Source organism: Cantharellus anzutake, assembly GCF_015039405.1.
Source record: "Cantharellus anzutake strain C23 chromosome Unknown EI90scaffold_38, whole genome shotgun sequence".
NCBI lineage: Eukaryota > Fungi > Basidiomycota > Agaricomycetes > Cantharellales > Hydnaceae > Cantharellus > Cantharellus anzutake.
This window is the reverse complement of record NW_024066988.1, coordinates 689276-710318: the sequence shown is the minus strand read 5'-3', so window position 1 is coordinate 710318 and position 21043 is coordinate 689276. Positions and strand designations below refer to the sequence as shown.

Below are 21043 nucleotides of genomic sequence, written 5' to 3'. Positions count from 1 at the left end.
AAAAGGGGAAAGGAGACACAGGGAGTGATAGTGGGGGAGCGGAGTAGGGCGGCGCGGCGTGGGGTCAGGTGTGTGCCCTGACATGGATGCACTGTCCCCTGACTTTGTCAGGGTGTGCCACATCTCTCTGCTAGAGCTACCAAACCCTTTGGTACTTCAGATGGGTACCAAAGGGAGTCGTTCCTGCATTTATTTTGGGATGAACGCTGACCTGAAGATATTAGGTCAGAATAAAAAACACTATTTCAATGTTGTGAACTGTCAAGCACATGTGAGGAGGGCAGTGTCCCTGGACCTTTCCCTGGAAGGAGGCCAGAGGTAGAGAATGAGTGGAGGAACCAAGGCCTCAGTGACTCGGAGAGGAGCGCTGTGCCTATGTTCGGTAACGCTTTAGGAGTCTGGTCCTTAACTTCAGAACAAGAGGGCACGAACTCTGGGGGAGTAGTCGTCGATTTTGCACTGAGGTGCCATCAACTACAATACAGGTCTTATATGCATAATAGAGGACAAAGGGGAACAAAGGGGAAAACTGAAGGGGGACTTACCCACTTGCTGGGTCAGCAAGCTTGTGAGAGAATTGCCTTATCGAGCATTGTGGAGTGGGTAGGTGAAGGGTGGAATTAGTGACAGCTACAGTGGGAAAACCTTTGTGGAGTGAGCAGAGGTCCTAGGAGGTCCATAGTAATATTGGGTAGATAGAAATATTAATAAACATGTAGGATGAGGATAAGAGGTACCAGAGAAGGTACTGGAGATTGGAGGTGGAGGTGAACTGGAGGGTATAGTGGAGGTGTGAGGGGAGGAAGAACTGGAGGTGGACTGGAATGGTGGCAGAGTGGAGCAGAGGTGAGGCAGAGTTGGTATGGATGTGACAGGGTAGTTATGTGTCATTTAACTTCACAGGTACATCTAATACCTGTGAAGACAACTATTGATGCCTTGGAACTCACATATGAGTTCCTCAAGGGTTGTCAGGTCACGGTCCATGTATGTAGGGGTCACATGACCCAGGGAGGCCACTATCATCCTACCCACTGTGAATCATACATATTTGATACTCACAGCTGGGTTCTGGGACACCCACCTTACACTTTTTTGAGTACTTTTTGTTTGACATCACACTGATCCCTGGCATCGCTAGGAACCACAATTTTATGTTATGTGGAAAACAAGTGAGTGTTCATTTTTCATCAAATTCTGCTTGCCAGTCCAGCAAGCAAAAGACCCTTGCAACTAGCAAGGGGACAAAACCCTTAGTCAATAAGACTGGGAAACAGGTGAAAGTAATGCCAGCACAACCCCTTATGTGCCAGGCAGAGCTGTCACCTGTAGCAGGAGAACCTCGCTTTTGCGAGGGTGCGCAAATTCAGTAATCAGAAGACCCTTGCTTTCGCAAGGAGATGACTTCTCCTGCACTTCACCCAACTCAGTTGGGTACAAAGGCTTTGTGTGATGCCTCCCAGTTGTGCAGGGAGCCAAATCCAAGCCAAACTTACAGTTCTCCAATAAACCGTTGCAATGTTTTTCACTTTTCAACTCATGACCTTATAGCACAATGAAAATGTATTTGAAAATTTCAAAAAAATATTCATAACATGGGAAAGTATCTCATCTAAAGATTTGCCAATTATGTAAGCAATATTGCCATTTTTGGTAATGTTATGTAATTTACAAACTACCCAGGTCATTGCAACGGTTTATTGGAGTACCCCCAGGCTGAACAGAAAATAGGAATATCATGTGACATGACATGTGATATTGTTTACTGTACACACTAGTAAACAAAAGGACATTAATAAAGCATAAATACTGAAGGACTTCACATGATAAGGCCCCAAATCTGAAATGCACCCTTTAGCCACTTCAAAAGTTGAACAAATCCTTTCTGTTATGGAAATGGGATTTTCCCATTTTTAGCCTCTTATGGGCTCTATGCAGTATAATATCACGTGACATGGATATAATAACAACCTAACCAACAATTATCACCCAAAACACCTGATGTCCATGTTATTGTAAACCCCATTGTTACAACATCTGTTACATTAATTGTAACATCTTCTCAATGTCACAGCCCCCTCCTGCACCCGAACGCTATAGAAATGGGCCAATTAGGCCCCATTTTTATAACACTTTCCCTCATTGATTCTGGCCATAGTGCTCGCCAAATCTCAGTTCTTACTGGCCACCATTACTCCACTGCACTCGCCTATGGTCTAAACACCGTTCTGATGTTCCCAAGCCCAGTGGTGGTCATCCATCCAAGCTTTCTGACACTGATATTCGCCATGCTTGTCGTCTCATCAACTCTGGGAAGGCTGACAACTCATCCCAAGTCACCCGAATACTCTGAAACATCAATGACACATCCCTCTCCATTGAGACTGTACGTAAAGGGCTCAAAAAAGCTGGTTGGAAAGCAGTGGTGAAGAAAAAAAGGCCTATGCTCACCAGGTGTCACAAGAGGGACAGGATGGATTTTGCCCTCAGCCACAAGGAGTGGACTCTAGAGGACTGGAAGAGAGTTGTATGGTCTGATGAGACTAAGGTAAATCGTCTGGGCTCAGATGGGAAGAAATGGGTGTGGAAGGGGGTGGGGGAGCCTCTCACTGACAGGTTGGTGCAAGGCACAAAAAAGTCTGGTGGAGGTTCCATCATGGTATGGGGTTGAATGACCTGGGATGGGGTTGGAATGGCATGCAAGATTGATGGGAAGATGGATGGGGACCTGTACTGCCAAATTCTGGATGAGGAACTACAGGAAACCATATCATATTATCACAAAAACCCAGCCCATGTCCTCTTCCAACAGGACAATGACCCCAAACACACCAGCAAAAAGGCCCAAAACTGGTTCAATAACCACTGTATTGAGGTCATGAAGTGGCCCTCACAGTCTCCAGACCTCAATCCAATCGAGCATCTCTGGAATCATGTGAAGAGGAAGCTTGGGGAATATGAAGAACCTCCAAGTAGTGTTCAGGAGCTGTGGGATCGCTTCCAGGAGGAGTGGGATAGGATAGATCCAAGTATTTGCCAGAATCTGATTGAGAGTATGCCTAGGAGGATTGAGACAGTGGTTAGAGCAAAAGGTGGCTATACAAAGTATTAATTAATGCCATTTTCCCTTCCCAAAAATGTACTCCAATAAACTGTTGCAATGACCTGGGTGGTTTGTAAATTACATAGCATTACCAAAAATAAACATATTGCTTACATAATTGGTACATATTCAAATGGGATACTATTACATGTTTCGAATATTTTTTTGAAATTTTAGAATACATCATCATCATGCTATAAGGTCATGAAGTCAAAAGTGCAAAACATTGCAACAGTTTATTGGAGAACTGTACATGGCAAAACCTGCCACGTCATCATTTATGCCCGGGCTCCTCCACCCAGGCCTCAAAGCATTACTCCTCCCATTCTATGTGATGGGAAGGCATCAGAAGCAACCAAACGATTGCTCCTGCTCACACAGGGAGCTGTTTGGAGCTCCAGAAAATGTGGAAAAATCGTCCACATCTTCAGATTCATCTCGTGTCACCCATGCGACATCCAGCTTGCAATATTGCAGCAAGCCGGTTCACTCCCAAGTCTATTTGACTGGGAGTTACACAAAACCATCAAACGATCACTCCCACTGGCACAGGGAGCCGTTTTTGATTCCAAAAAATGTGGGAAAATCTTCCACATCTCCAGCATCGTCTTGCATTAACCGCGAGACGTCCAGATTGCAATATAGCAGCAATCTGGTTCACTCCCCAGTCTATATGACTGGGAGTTGTCATGAACAACCAAATGACCATTCCTGCCTGCGCAGGGAGCCGTTTGGAGTTCCAAAAAATGTGGAAAAATCGTCCACATCTACGGAATCGTCTCGCGTCTGCCGCGAAACGTCCAGCTTGCGATATAGCAGCAAGCCGGCTCACTCCCCAGTCTATGCGACTGGTAGTTGTACAAATCGATCAAACAACAGCTCCTGCCAGCACAGGGAGCCGTTAGTGGTCGCAAAAAATGTGGAAAAAACTTCCACACTGTCTACATCGTCTCACATTAACTGTGAGACGTCCAGCTCGCAAAATCGCAGCATGCTGGTTCAATCCCCAGTCCATGTGACTGGGAATTGTGCAAAACAATCAAACAACAACTCCTGCTCGCGCAGGGAGCCGTTTTTGATTGCAAAAAATGTGGAAAAAATCTCCACATCGTCGTTACCGTCTCGCAGCCATAGTGAGACGTCCAGCTCGGCGCCTAGGCGCGAGCCGGTTCAAACCCCAGTCTACAAGACTGGGAATCATCCAAAACACTCATGGAATGACCCCCGCTTGCACAGGGAGCCAGTCCTGAGTGAAAGAAATGTGGAAAAAGTCTCCACATTGCGGTCATCGTCTCACAACTGCAGTGAGACTAGCGCTTCATCCAGGAATGAGCGCATCCACTCTAACATGGACAAAGAGTCCATGTCACCCAAATCGACACATAAACCCGCATCCATTTCGCCTCTATCCAAGGCACTTCTGGACTTTGTCCAGTTCCCACCTGAATGGAGGGTGGGGAGTACAGAACGGATAATCGCCAGACTAGAAGTCTGGGAATCGATAAGGAAGACCAAGGCACACAGTCAGTGCCTTGGGAACCCCAGATCTGGGGGACAACCATCGTCGCATGGACTTAACATGCACGATATTTCTTATCCTTCTTTGGATATGCGGGAGCAGAGGGGATTCTCCCAGAATATGGTGGAACGGCACCACATCGGGCCACAGGATGACCACCCGCACTCAGGGCCAGGTTCATCAGGTGGTGGGAGGTGGTCTAGCCAATTACCCTTTGGGAAGTCACCCATTGCCGAAGCAATGCCAACACCGGTTTTTCCTCTGGAAAAACCTCATGGTCTATCCATGAGATACAGAGATCACACTCTCTGTAACCTACTCTTGGGGAAAAATCCCCGAAAATTTTCAACTTTTTCCCTTTCATCATCTGAAAGGGATACCACTATACCGTCTACTCACTATGGGGAAACCCATAGTGATCCACCTGTCCAGCCAACAGATAAACCACCCCCAAGGGAGGTTAAATACATCATCTGACTTCCAGATGATGTGACCTTACCCAATACTGGGTAAAACCGCTTCCTAGATCAGGAAGCAGGTGGAGCGATGCCAGGTCTCACAAGGCCAATCGTTCCTCTGGCCATACCCTTATATGGCTAGACCACATTTTTAAACCTAGACATCTGTCTAGGGGGGAGAACCCTTTACCTGAGGGCAAAGGATTTTTACTCATTATTTTATTTTATCACCTAGACACCAGTCTAGGGGGGAGAACCCTGCAAAATTTGCAGAGGTAACTAACATTCATTTATTCTAGCCCCCATGGATGCTCATGAACTCCCAAAGGCTATTTATGTAACAGCTTCTATGTGCTTGTTATTTTGCTCTGTTACAAGGATTTGACACTCAATGCTGCCACAGTGATGTGCAGATGGTCAGAGCAGAGGGGGGGGTTTCCACTGTTTAATCAAGTGTGAAGCAAATATTGCCATAATTAATTATGAAAGTTACTGAAGACAGGTAGCACTGACATGTCAATATTCACCAATACTATTTACATAAATTTTGCTGTGATCAAAACTGATGGAGATGTATGGATGTTTTTCCCTGGGCTCCTCACATGTATGATGCACCTGTGATTGGTTGTAAGGATTGTATTCCCCACCCTTAACCATATATGTAGCCTCATTATTGCATGTACTGATGGACTGGGAGTGTGAGGCTACACCAGTGCTTAAACAAGCACACCAACATATTCAGTGGACTCTCGCAGTTGTGGCACAAAAATCAATGTTCATATTTATTATTATAGGAATGGGATTTTCCCATTTTTAGCCTCTTATGGGCTCTGTGGAGTACAGTATCCCATGCCATGTAAATAGTTAGTATCCAACAACTATCATCACACAAAACCTGACCCAACCATGTTATTGTAAACCCAGCTCTCACAACCTCTGCCACATTATCTGTAGAATCATCCCTATGCTGACCCCCTATACTGCACCCAAAACCTATGGAAATGGACCAATTCAGCCCCACAGTTCTAACATTTATACAGACTCCTGTTGTCTGTTAGAGACTGGAAGCGAGATGAAGGAGATATCTCTGTGGCAGAGGGCTTCGGCCTCAGTGACTCAGACCAGGAGCGCTGTGCCTAGTAACACGTTGTCAGGGCAATAGCCCCGAGCCCCGGGTCGTGTGTAAATTAGATACACATAGTCACGTGGGCAAGCGGGAACCTCCGGGTAACCACTTACACACCACCGTAAAATACACTATCTTGTATCACTTACGGCCTTGTGTGCTGAGCCACCCTAAGACCTCACACTTTTTTAAGTGCATGAGGTGTGTTTTACAACACAACCCACAACTACACAATCTTAACATCTGACTCGGAAGCGCCTATGGTGCCTAAACACGCCCGCAAGGGCAAGGTCGCATCTGCAGCGACACTAAAAAGAAATGAGTGGTTTATAAAGAAACCGCAATCTCCCATCAAGGGAGATTCAAACCAAAAGCCGTCATCAGACGACGACGAGGATCAACATGATCCGGCAATAGCAACCACCTCAGGGCTGGTCCCTTGTCAGGGCACACCCGCCTGACCCGGCCCCACCCGGCCCCACTTCACCCGGTACCCCACCACCCAGTCTTCCCCTACCTCCTCCCCCCCTTCTTCTTTCTTTCTTTCTCCATTCCACTCTCTCTTTACTTATCTCACCTTCTCTTTATTTTCTCTTTATTCTACACGGACGACCTTTCCTTGTATCAATGTACCATTGACCCACCCGCAGCGTGCTCACGACACGCCCAGCCTGGGCACCTCAGGCGACCCCCGCTATGTCCAGCTTGCGCGTTCACAGCGGATGCCCTCGGGATCCCCCACAGGGACACCCGGGTGACTACGGCTGTATGTGAGGATGACGTGGCACCCATCATGTGACCTAAGCCGCATGTATATAAACATACCTGAAGTGGGAACCGAAGAAGTAGCCTTCTTCTCACCCTTTTCCACTTCAGTCTAAGTGGCCAGGGACTGCCTCCTGAGCCGGGCCCGCCAGTACGCACGCCCGCTCCACACCCTGTGAGGCTTCTAGTGTCGGGCATCTCACCCGGGCCTCCTCTACCCCAGACGCGTCCCTGACATCCCTGAAGGCTTTAGAAACTTACGTGGAGTAAGTGCGGGGCGAAATACCCCCAGAACTCCACAACATACCGATCTAACCCAAGCTGGGGAAGATCCATCACCTCCTCACGAGGTGATCGACTTGCGCTGTAGGCGGGATAATCGCCCACATGCAGAGCCGGCTCGGATACCCGCTTCTACGATTAGAAAACCCCTTCCATTCATGCGACAACTCGATACGGATTCGGTATCTAAAAATAGTCCTAATTCGTACGATTCTGACGATATCAAGAACGTCCCAATCGGTGGAGAATTGACGGAGTTCAATGTTGGGCAAGTTAGGCACAGCAGGTCACGGGCATGTGCGGGCGTGGGAATCTCAAGCGGCAACCCAGAATTCCAGCCTCACTCGTTCCCACGGCGTCTAATAAATTGGTAAAAATGCTCATTGGCTGCGTGAGAGTTATCTCCGGCTACATTTCCAATTTAGGCTCTTAATTCCGCAAATCCATTGAGATATCGCTTATTTTCTTTTATTTTCATATTTTGCCATCATTTCAGTTATTGATTGATATTCTTTTATTGTTACTGTTACCCTTTTTATTATTTCGCCTAATAAGGTACCCAGGTGCCATATGGTACCAATATTCACCATCTATTATTTCTAAAAATAATTATTTCTTATAATCCTGTACATACTGGATTTTCAAAAAGAAGTTCTCCCCTCCCCCAAAATTCTCTAAGGTGCTAGGACGCGCTAGAGAGGGTGTGAGTGTGTGGAATTCCAACAGTAGGAATAAGGGCAGTGATCTAGCTCACAATGAGTGAGTAGTGGACACTGAGCCCAGACCTTGCGGAATCCCGGAGAACCCACACGGAGTTAAGGATCGAGAACGTAGTGAGTTTAGTGGAGAAAGTAGAGTTTAGGGAGAGTTGTCCCCCACGAGCTGTGTCAGCATAGAGAGCCACGAGCCCTCTTTCAGTGCGAAAAACGCGTAAGCGCCGAACGATCAGCCCAAAAAGCTGATCGGATAGAGTTGCAGGAAACTCCAGGGCCCCACTATCCCCTGGAGTCCCCCCTCACGTCCCCAAGTCAAGCCCCAAAGGCAGACAAAGGGAAACAAAGGGAAGAGCCCCGCGACGGCTATCCGAAAAACTACTGGACTTGTTCCAGGTTCTGTCTGAATGGAGGACGGAAAGTGAAGATCAACTTCTTCTCAGGCTGAAAGCCCGAGAAGGCGTGAAAATACGCCCTGAGAGCAGGATCTCCCAGAGCGCGGAAGCTCCAAAAGAACTTCCACTGTTTACACTCCCACACACCATGCCAGACAAGGCAAGGTCACCAACTTCGGAGGAGGTCTCCGAGATAATGATGAAATGAGGGAGTTCGCTGAGGAAGCCTTACGTAAAAGTAAGGAGAAACCAGCGAACAGACCCCTCTATGAGAGGGAAGCACCCTCCGCAACGGCCTCGCCTAAACAAAGCGAGCGTGGAGTGTTCACTCCAAGAACCCATTCTGGAACCCCCAGAAGCGGAAATGTCAACTGGGGAGAGTTACTGCTCGCCCAACCAAACTTCCTCCTGGAAAACCAGGAATCGCGCATAATAAACACGATAAACTCAATCCAAAAAAAGATCGAGGAAACGAACCATAATAGCATGGCTCGTCTAGAGATAACTCTAGAAAGAATGGCCAATGCAATCGACGCGTTGACTGAAAAAATCAGCGAACAAACAGATTTGCTGAAGGAAATAAACGTCTCACAAAAAAGTGAGGAAACAAATAGACACCCCTGGACCACGGTCCAGGACATAAATAGAACTCGTGAAAAATTCATGAAAAGAACCACCAGTGAAAGCACACTGGAATATCATCAGCAACGCGACAGAGACACTAAGGAGATCCTTCTCCCAAGGATAGGAGAAGACGATGCCGAAAGAAGGCATCGTTCAGAGATTAGAAGGAGAATTGGCATGTACCAAAGGTTCGGCCAAACATCCACTTATGACGGACCTCTTGAACAGAGAGGTAACTCATTCACACCCTCTCAAAACAATGAGAGAATACAAATACAACTTCAGGCAAATTCGCCTGAAACCAAAGAAATGCTGTGAGGAAGATTTCCCCCAGCAAAAACCCCCCCAAAGGAGAGATCTCCATTGGATAGCGACCCCGCGAAGGCAGGGGAGCAAGAAGAGTACCTGGAGAAATGGTACGAAAAGGCCATAAGAATGGCCAAAGTGAGAATACTCACTCCCTACCCAGAAGGAGTGAAGCCAGAAGCCCTAAAGAATGGGCCGGCATTTCCTGACAAGAAATGGTCAGGGGAGAACGACATGGAATCATTCTGGCAGTGGTTCACAGAACTACTGGGATTCCTCGCCTCGCGAGGATGCAAAGGTCCCCAATTTGACGAAGTCCACCTGGACTGCTTGATTCATGGATTAGGGGGACCCGCGTTTGACCTCGGAATTAGACTCCGAGACGAAACTCTCCTCAGAGGAGATGAGGGCATGTTCCTCGAAGTTCTCAACATATTGATGAGAACCTTCATCAAAGCCTCCGCTGCGTTGAATGCGACAAAGAAATACCGCAACGTCAAATACGAAGCAGAAAAAGGCCTAAAACAGTTCTACTTAGAACTGTCAAAAGCAGCGTCCCAGATGGTGACGCCTCCAGACCAGGCGTCCTTCAACGCCAGGTTCCTAAACTACATTCCCCTTGAATGGAAGAGGGAAATGATCGCTCATGATAGAATCAGAGCAGACTTCTCCTCAAACGAGGAGATGTTAAAAGCAATATCTCGTGTAGACGAGATAATTGACGGGCTGAAGATGTCTTCAGCCTACAAATCAGGTTACTATACCCGAACAACTACCACAGCAACAATGAGCCACGGCAGAGCCCTCCCATCAGGAAAGAAAGCGGAAGAGCTGAAACCCAGATGGAAAGAGGATACATCCTCGAAAAACTCGAGGAAAACTGACCAAAAGTCAGTTCCAATTTGCGGCAAATGCGGCAAAATAGGGCAAACGAAAGATTGCCCAAGACACAATATAACGAGCGATGAAAAACCAAGGCACATAGCTGCCATGGAAATCGCGAACTCATCGGATGAAGAGTCGAAAGGCTCATCAGATGAGAAACCAGAGAACAACTCCGGTAACTCCGAAGCATCAAGCTTCGAAGTAGAGGACCCATACGAAGGACCTCAATACTCACCCAACTCAGAGGGTGAGGAAGTCAATGTTGGGACCATAAGAATGGGCCCAATGTCAGTCGTCGACCACAATGACATGAATTATAAAATCAAACTGGCGGTAGCACACCAGTTAGAAAACACGGCAGACGAAAAAGTCGCCGAAGCCTTGGTGGAAGCACCAAGAAAAGATGCCTTGGGGAAATACACGAAAGTACCCAAGGAAAACAAGGACAAAGGGAAGAAGGACCAAAAGTCCATCGAAACCCAGTCCCCCTTGTTCAATGCGAAATTCTGCATCTCAAAAGATGTGGGAAAATACCCTGCAAACAGACCGCTCTCAACGAAGAGAACGCTAACGGCTCACATAAAAATAGCAGGCATAAAAGCCTATGCGCTATTCAATAGTGGAGCTGAAACGGATGCATTATTGCCGGACTTTGTCTGCGCGGTCCACATCCCAATTCTCCAATTGGAGAACCCAGTCGTCCTTCAAATGGGGACAAAAGGAACAAGATCACAGATCCTGTTCGGAACCAACGTGGACATTGAAATCAACAGCCACGTAGAAAAACACTACTTTGATGTAATAAACATCGACAGATACGATGCCATCTTCGGTGCCCCCTGGTTAAACAAAAACCAGGTAAGCTTAGACTTCCGGTCCCACAAAGTGAGAACGGCAAACAAGGGCAACATAGACACCCTTGGAATAAGCGAAGACCATGTGACGAGATCACATGGATGGAAAACTCGAGCAAGAGCCCGAGAACAACCAAAGAAGAAGCCCCCCTGACAGGGAGGCAGGATCGAAACACACCTCAGGGTAATCACAAGAAAATACCCTGAAGGTTGACCCAATCCTAGTCCGGAAGGACTAGAACTTCCAGATGTACCACACCTGGAAGGTCTCTCCATGAACAACCCCGAGTTCAAAATACTCAGGGAGTGGTGGAGAGAAAAATTTGAAACCGTAATGGCGCCAGCGCCATTAGAAATGCCCCCCCTGAGGGAGGTGAACCATCGAATCCCGTTGAAGGATCCGAACAAGAAATTTCGGGAAAACACCCCGAGATGTCCCGCAGCACTGCAGGAAGCACTAGCGACCAAAATAGATCGCTATGTAAAAGCAGGATGGTGGTATCCCACGAACAGCGAGCGAGCATGCCCGCTACTGTGCATCTGCAAAGCAGATGGATCCTTGCGCACGGTAATAGACGTGAGGAACCGTAACTCAAACACGATCCTCAACGTCACACCAATGCCAGACATGCAACTGATCCAGGAATCAGTCACCAGAGCAACATACCAATCTAAGATTGATATGTCGGATGCGTACGAACAAATATGCATGGATCCAGACGATGTCCATAGGACGACATTCTCCATGCCCCATGGGATGTACAACTCGAACACGATGCAGCAAGGAGACTGCAACACTCCCTGCACCTTCCAGCGCGCACTGACCTGGGAACTATGAGGAGAAGTAGGCAGATGCCTACACGTCTGGTTCGACGATATATTCACCAGCACAAGCTCAGTGGAAAACCACAATAAAGCACTATTGTGGTTATTCACTTGCCTAAAAGGGGCGAAATTCTACATAAGCCAGAAAAAATTCCAGCCATTTGCCCCAATCCTAGACGTTCTAGGAAGCCGAGTGGACGAACAGGGCATCCATGCTCAAGCGGATAAAATGGAAAAAATCCGCAACTGGCGAGAGCCAGTAGACCACACAGGAGTCCTAAGATTCCTGGGAATGGTAGAATATCTATCGATATTCATGCCAAACGTCAGCGGTTACACAGGACCACTGCAAACAATCTGCTCAAACAAGCAGACATTCAGGTGGACACCACTCCACCAGAAATGCTTTGACAAGATCAAACGTCTAGCATGCAGGGCTCCGATCCTGAAGCCCGTCCAGTGGAACCCATCGGAAAGCCTCTCAGAAGAAGAGAGGACCAAACTCCACGTCTGGGTCATAACAGACGCATGCCCAGCGGGCATGGGTGCATTAATTGGACAAGGCAAAAGGTGGCAGACTTGCCGCCCGGCCGCATTCATGTCCAAAAAGTTCACCAACACACAACGTAGGTACTTCACCTACGAGCTTGAGGCACTGGGTGTCCTCGAAGTGCTCATGAGATGGCAAGACGACCTCATGGGAGGCCGTGAATTCACAGTAATCACGGACCACAAAGCTTTGGAATATTTCAAAGCGAAAAACCACAACTCAGGGAGACACCTGAGATGGCAAGCCTTTTTCGCAAGCTTCAATTGCGAAATAAAATATGTGGAAGGCCACAAAAATAAAGTGGCAGATGCACTCTCACGATACTATGACTTGTCAACAGATGAGGATCTGCATTTCAACGATTATGTTTCGGCGGACATCCACCTGGACAAAAATGCAGAAGATATCATCCCCGACAGAATCGAGGAATACAAAGAACTGCTACTAAGCAGTACCCTGAGTAAAAACTCAGAGAAAAAGAGACTCGCAGCGATACGTGCGAGAAATACCCTAGAGGAAGCTCTAGGGGGGAGCGATAACCTAGAGGAAACTCTAGGGGGGAGCGCCCAAAATCTGGAAGAAATCATAACTCCAGAAGAGAACCTTCGAAAACAATTCAAAGAAAAAGACCTCATTGAGGCAATAAAATCTGGATACTTGAAAAGCCAGATCCACTGGGAAATCCTAGAGAACCCAGGGAATTTCAAAAACTTCTCCGTAAAAGATGGGCTGATAACCCGACTTGGAGAAGGAGGAACGACCCAAATAGTAGTCCCAAAAGAGAATTACGAAAGGAAGTCCATTCGGGGAATAATCCTTGAGAACATCCACGAAACACTTGGACACCTAGGATCCAAGAAAACAGTGGAAACCCTCCATCGACACTTCTGGTGGAAGTCGATGAGAAAGGATACCCACAAGTTCTGCAGGTCCTGCGGAACTTGTCAAACAACAAAGAAAAGCACCAGGAGAAATCCCGGAATGCTTCACCCACTCCCGACCCCGGAGACACCATGGTCGTCAATAGCCATGGACTTCACAGGTCCATTCCCAACAAGCTTGGGATATGATTACCTCTGGGTAATCATCTGTAGGTTGACGTCCAACGTCCACCTAATTCCAATAAAGACAACAATGAACGCACTAGAACTAGCATTCGTATTTCTTCGTGAAGTTGTAAGACTCCACGGTATACCACACTCGATCATATCAGATCGAGACTCAAAATTCACGTCAAAATTTTGGCGCAAACTACACCGAATACTCGGTGTACAGTTGAAATTCACAACTGCATTCCACCCACAAGGCGACAGCCAAGCGGAAAGAATGATACAAAAAGTAGTACAAATACTACGTGCAATGGTTAGACCAGACCAACGCGACTGGGCAGCGAAACTGTCGATGGTGGAATTCGCGATCAATGCGAGCTCGAACACATTGACAGGATTTGCCCCGTTCGAATTAATCTACGGCCATATGCCAAAGATGTGCCTAACAGCACCACTCTCGGACTACCTGGGAGTAAATGACTTCGCTCAAAAAGCGAAGGAAAACCTCATGGCAGCACATGACGCGATAATACATAACCGCGCTGCCCAAACAATCCAGGCGAATAAGAAAAGATGCCCGGACCCGCCTTTGAGAAAAGGCGAGCTCGCATACTTATCCACGGATAAGCTGAACCTACCCAAAGGCAGGGCAGGAAAACTAAAGCCCTTATACATAGGGCCTTACGAAATTCTGGAAACATTTCCAGAAACATCAAACTACATCCTCAAGTTGCCACCACAACTTGAACAATGCGGAATCCATCCAAGATTCCATGTATCCCGGCTCGCACCTCACGAGCCGAATGACCAGGAAACCTTCCCAAATAGGGAAGTAAACATATTCTACAATTTTGGGGAAGACCCCAATCATGAAGCAGTAGTTTGCGAAATCCTAAACCACGCATGGGTTCACAACGAACTCTGGTTTAAGGTTAAATGGGAACTAGGGGACACCACATGGGAACCCCTAGGAAATTGCAACAACCTTGTCCACCTGGATGAGTACCTCACCTTACAAAATGTAAGGGAACCAGAAAAACTCCCTATCAAAGAAGACAGGGAACTCTCGGCATCACTACACCCCCAAAAACGGAGGCGGAAGAAGTAAAGCCGAGGGACGATGGCCCACAGCCAAGAGCATGGGAAAGTTCTGGGCGAGTAACTCACCCGGACAGCCACACCATGTACCAGAGATCACATGGGCTAGGCGAGTAACTTGCCTAGACCACGTGAACCACAGGCTCACATGCAAAAAGAACACACAACTGCGGCGAATCCCATGCACACAAGAACAAAAACCCCTCCCACCACCATGAGTAACATAACGATGAAATGTCGTTCTCTGGGGGAGGCAACCCTCAGTTCGATCCAAACAAACCACCGGATATCGAAATACAACAACCCAGGGAGCAAGGCTCCCCGGAACAACAACAACACCAGGTGCAGATAAGCACCATGGATTACACGACGCACGCAGCACAAATGAGTGCTGCAAACCAACAACCATCCGCATTGCTAACAGGCACCGCATACCCCCAGCCTCCCCAAAGAGGCTTCCAACCATACGCGGTGCAAACTGCACCGATGGCGCAACAAGTGCCATTCCAGGGGCAGCATTTGCTGCTGCAGCCCCAGGCATACTCCCCAGGGAACTTCCCTGGCCAGATCAACCCCTGGATTAGCCAATTCGGCCCAGGTCCAACAACACCCCAGCCAAATGCAGGCTGGGAATCAGCCATCGCGTCAGTGGTAGCTGCTCAGACAGGTCAGCTCCGTGAGGAGCTGAAAGAGATGAAGTCCCTCGTAGGAGGGAGACGAGGGAGCGACAGCGGCTCCTTGTCCAGACCGTCCAAACGGGCACGGTCTGATAACTCGAGGGTGTCAGAAGACGCCTGCGACCATTGCGCCCACTGGAGGCGCGAATACAACCGAGCACGAAGAGATGCTGAGGGCATCTTTGACTCTCTGAAAGACACAGAGAGAGAAGTCGATCTCCAAAAAAGGGAGATCGAATTACTGAAACACGAGCTCAGAGAGGCACGCGCACTGGCAGACCTCACTGCCAAACCCATCATGACGGGGGCCTCCCAGGTCAGGGGGAGGGGATACGGTTCCGGGCCTCATGAGGTGCGACCCCACATGGGGACTAGCGCATCAAGGGGTGGGGCACCGACTATCCCGCCACCCTGTGGGCAGGCGACCCTGTCCGGGTTGCATAAGGGCCCGCCCTCAGAGGGGCAAACCCATGTCAAGGGGAAGAGGGAGAGCGGTAGGCAACCGATGGCAGACCCTAAAACGGGGACCACTGCCAGAGGTGGTGGGCCGCTGAGTACCTCAGCACCCTATGGGCAAGCTACCCTGCAGGGAAGTGTCCACATGCTATACGAGACCACCGAACTCAACGAGTTCAGCAAAGTCGAAGCTCCAGTCAACATAACAATCGACCCCAACTTCCCCATGAGGAGAATAGCGGGGTCAGAAGCAGCGCATGACAGTGCATATGCTTGGTGGACAAGCGTGAGTGGGAAAGAATTTGTACACTGGTACGAACAGGCCGAAGCTGCCTTCAAAAGCGGCAAGGTACATAGAACCCTTCGTGAAAAAGTGAAGGAAACCGAGAAATACTTCTTGGGACTCCCGAGTATTGCAAGACTCGTGGAGGAATATAATTCCCCAGAGAATAAGGGGAAAATCTCCTGGGAAAGTCTAGGCAAAGCTGCCTACTTGAAGTCCCAGTTCAAACCACTCAGGACTCCTGAGGAACGTGCCGCAAGAACTGCGGAATGGGAAGCGAAAGCTTCCAAATACCGGGAAAGAGATGCAAGTCTCTGTGCTGGACAACCAGCCCAACGACCATCCTTCCCCACGGGAAGAACGGTAGACCTACCGTACTCTACACCTGAGCCAAGCAGCTCAGGAACACAACAACCCACTCCCACCCAGGGAGCACCCACTTCGTCAAGCCCACAGCCCGACAATGTAGCCCAGGCTACATCATCGCATCCGACGCAGCAATCGGATGTCCAGATGAACAACCCGGAGGAAATCCCTCCTCCGGGGCAATGAATCCACCCTTGAGAGAAGGGAAAGTGACACGGTAATACACCATCGAGGCGCCCGTGAAAACACCTTCCCCGAACTCAAGGCCCCGCACACAATACTGTATGCAAGGAACCGCAAGTAACAATTGCGGAAATCTCCACTCCGTCAAAAGACCCACATCCACCACCGCTTGTGTGTAAACACCACTTACACACGAACCCTCACAGAACAAGTGAGGAACACCAAAGACATACAACCTTTGGGTCAAAATTCATTTTCGACAAACTCCACCTTTTTTTTCCTTTCTTTCTTCTTCTCTCCCTGCGATACCAATGTATCGCCGTTCACTTCAAAGTAACGGCCCACACTCATTCATTCCTTAAACCCCCTCTCTTCCTTTCACCAACATGTACAAAACTGCCCACTTTAAAGTGGCAACAACAAAAAAATTGATAAATTCCAAACTCAATGTAAATCAACTATTAAGACTCTGTTTCATTTACTATCAACCTTGTATGCGTTGTTGTGGGGACAACTCCGTGTACCGCAAAAAGTCGGATTCTGCGGAATTTGGTCACCAACACGCAGTACATATCTGCTGACGCTCCCGATACTCATTCTATCACTATCCAACACTCCTTACACTCATTCCATATTTTTCCATATTTTCCCCACCATTCCCGACAACCCCAAGCAAAATTCCCACGCCCAACCATGCCGCCAGTTTCACCGCCTCTCCAGATCTCCATACCCACACACACAACCTAGCCGTTTTTTCCACCCGATAGTGATGCTCTACCACCCTTCTTCACCCCCGGAGCATTTCCCAGAATGGCAATCCCACATCCGGATGGTTCAGCACGGAGTAGAGTCTCACGTGGTCTTGACAGCACCTGTCAATGGCCACATCTCAACAACTACTGCACCAAATGGGACGAATAGGGGCTCGTTGGAAAGCTGGAGACGAGGAGGTTGCTGACGGGAGGATAGGCGGGCGCTGTGGCGAAGCGCTGCGGAGTTAACTTTTACATTTCCCATTTCGGACCCGTTATCATATATTCCCCATTCATTCATATTTCTTTTATTGTTTCTTTGTTCCCAATTGGATATTCATCATTTACGGTTGCCTAACGGCCCGTTTACATTCCCCCAGTCTATTCATTTCATTTCAAACATATATAAACTAGATAACAGCTTGTACATAACAAGTGAGTATTGAATAGACCCGTGAAAGAGAAAGTAGAAGTTGCATCCAAGTGGCAAAGACGCCATCCACGACTCTAACGCCTCCCCTGAGTTACTTGCTTACATCTGAGACCCCTTTCCTCATAACCCTCGGCCTTGACGTCCAAGAGAGACGTAGGTGAGTGTTGAGTTGAGGCTCTAACAGACCCGCTAGCACCCCAGGACCCAAAGAACCGAACCTCCACCACACACGCATTCACTATCACCCTCCCCCCTTTCTCTGTCTCGAGTCTAGGCGATAGACTCGTTACAGCGTCGCAAATGCAACGCAAGGGGGGAGAATGTCAGGGCAATAGCCCCGAACCCCGAGTCACATGTAAATTAGATACACATAGTCACGTGGGCAAGCGGGAACCTCCGGGTAACCGCTTACACACCACCATAAAATACACTATCTTGTATCACTTACGGCCTTGTGTGCTGAGCCACCCTAAGACCTCACACCAACAGACCTCTGCATCACCTCCGACCTCAACTCAGTGTCAGGGACTCGTCCGGGGTCGAGGGGGTCCGGGTATAACGTCCGGGACCGAGAGCCTGGCGGGGGGCGGATCGGGCGTGCGTACTGACAGGCCCGATGTGGGACAGCGGTCCCTGGCCACTTAGACTGAAGTGGAAAGTTGAGAAGAAGGCTACTTCTTCGGTTCCCACTTCAGGTTCGTTTATATACATGCGGCTTGGATCACATGACGGGTGCCACGTCACCCTCGCACACAGCCGTAACCACCCGGGTGTCTCCGTGGGAGATCCCAAGGGTATCCGGTGCAGGCGCGCGTGCTGGGCACAGCGGGAAGCCGCCCGAGGTGCCCGGGCCGGGTACATGGTGGGCGCGCTGCAGATGGGTCAGTTGTACATTGATACAGAGAAAGTCGTCCGTGTAGAATAAAGAGAGAATAAAGAAGTAAGATAAGGAGAAACTGAGGAGGGGAGGATGAGGGGGAAGAAGGGAAGGGGGAGGAGGTAAGGAGGGGTGGACCGGCGGGGTACCGGGTCAGGTTGGGCCGGGTGGAGCCGGGTCAGGCGGGTGTGCCCTGACACTCAGACAGAAACCATCCATCTTCAGTCCATCTTCTGACAGTCAGCCCAACTCTGACAGTATTCCGACTCTGACAGCTCCATACTTAGGGAGGTGTAGGTAATATATTGAAAAGAGCGGAGGCAATCCAGAAGGATCGGAGGTAGTGGAAGACAATGGCCATGGATGGATATGACACTCACCTCTGCCATATCCTCCGGTATACTTCCAGTCCACCTCCACCTCCGATGTCCGGTACCTTCTCCGGTACCCCTTATCCTCATCATAGAAGATTATTAATATTTCTATCTACCCAACATTACCATGGACCTCCTAGGACCTCCGCCAATCCTGAAAATGTTTTCCCATTCCTCAATAGCTGTCGCTAATCCCACCCTTCAGTTACCCACTCCACAGTGCTCAATAAGGCAATTCTCTCATGAGCTTGCCAACCTGGCAAGTGGGTAAGTCCATCTTGGGTTTTCCCTTTCTTCTCCTATTTGTCCTTTATTATGTATATAGGTCATGTACCATAGTTGATGGCACTTCAGTGCAAAATCGATGACTAGATTTCCCCAGAGTTTGTGCCCCCCTGTTCTGAAGTTAAGGACCCAACACTAGCATTACCAAACATTGGCACAGTGCTCCCCTCTGAGTCGCTGAGGCCATGGTCCCTGTCAGAACACATCAAGGAGAGGAGACCAGGCATGTCTGGACCTTTCCCTGGAAGGGAGGCCAGAGGTAGAGGACGAGCGGAGGGACTGCAGCCTCAGCAACTCAGAGAGGGGCGCTGTGCCAACATTCAGTAACACTAGTGTTGGGTCCTTAACTTCAGAATGAGGGGGTGCTGTCAGGGACGGCTTGAGAGAGGTGGAGGTAGCGGCGTAAAGCTTGGCACTAGCAGCCCAGATGGTGGCAGGGCAGTGAGACTGTATGGTGGGCAGCCCTTCTCTGGGCTTATGTCCCTATGTAGCTTCTTAGGCTGAAGCAGTAGTGATTGTCATTAGGATGAAAGGCTAAACTAAAGTAAAGTAAGATACTGTCAGGGCACAGCCCCTGACCCCACACACCCTCAGGTACCCTCCCCCCATTTTCTCCTATTTTTCCCTTCACTGTTCCACAATCCCGCATGCATGCAGACCGTGGGAACGTTCTGGGCGAGTTACTCGCCCAGAAACCATCACAGCCACAACCATGGGGACTTTCTGGGCAAGCTGCTTGCCCAGAATCTTCCCACGGGGGGGTGCCAATTATGGAAAGTCGGCAAAGAGCCGAAAACTGTATAGTTCCCAGCTCCCATTTGTAGCGGCTTCACAGGAGGTTGAGAAGGTTACCCTTCTTCTCAACTCATTTCCTGTGAAGGCTGGGGCTAGCCCCCTCAGTGAGTTTGAAGACCTCGGACTGGGACTAGATACCCCAGCGACTCGGAGGATCCCCTTGGGCCTGTCACGGAACGAGGGCCGGGCCCTGACAGATACTTGCCTGAAGCAGTAGGCTACTTCTTCGGTTCTGCTTCAGCTCAGTTTATATACAGGCATGAATGGGTCACATGTGGGGTGCCATGTCAGCCTGGGTAGAGCTGGGCTATCGCGGATGACTCTGCAGGCAATCCCAAGTGTCAGAGGAAATAAGTACAAATGAGGATGTGCGGCATACCCAGTGGCACAGTACCCACACGGAGTACTCGGTGTCAGGCACATCTGTGCTACACAAGTGAGAGGAGAGGTCATCCATATAAAGAGAGAAAAGGAAAGAAGAAAGACAAAGGAGAAAGCGAAAGAGGGAAGAGAAGGAAAAAGGGGCAACAGGAGGGTGCACCATGCAGCAGAGTGGCATGCCCTGACAGGCGCAAACTCTGGGGGATCTAGTCATCGATTTTGCACTGAAGTGCCATCAACTATGGTACATGACCCATATACATAATAAAGGACAAATAGGAGAAGAAAGGGAAAACCCAAGATGGACTTACCCACTTGCCAGGTTGGCAAGCTCGTGAGAGAAACACCTTATTGAGCACTGTGGAGTGGGTAACTGAAGGGTGGGATTAGTGACAGCTATTGAGGAATGGGAAAACCTTTGCAGGATTGGCGGAGGTCTTAGGAGGTCCGTAGTAATGTTGGGTAGGTAGAAATATTAATAAACTTCTATGGTGAGGATAAGGGGTACTGGAGATGGTACCAGAGATTGGAGGCAGAGGTGGACTGGAGGTATACTGGAGGATATGGCAGAGGTGAGGGGAGGATGAACCAGAGGTGAACTGGAACAGTGGTGGAGTAGGTTGGAGGTT

At 48.9% G+C, this 21043-nt stretch overlaps 1 protein-coding gene across 1 annotated transcript; it reads left to right on the top strand.

The window, feature by feature from the left end:
- Window positions 1–3437: 3437 nt before the first annotated feature.
- EI90DRAFT_3017958 (uncharacterized protein) lies at window positions 3438–5099 on the top strand (the record flags this gene model as incomplete). The annotated part of the gene is made up of 1 exon (XM_039057168.1): window positions 3438–5099. The coding sequence occupies one exon, from the start codon at window positions 3438–3440 to the stop codon at window positions 5097–5099; it is 1662 nt and encodes a 553-aa protein (XP_038913928.1).
- Window positions 5100–21043: the final 15944 nt, after the last annotated feature.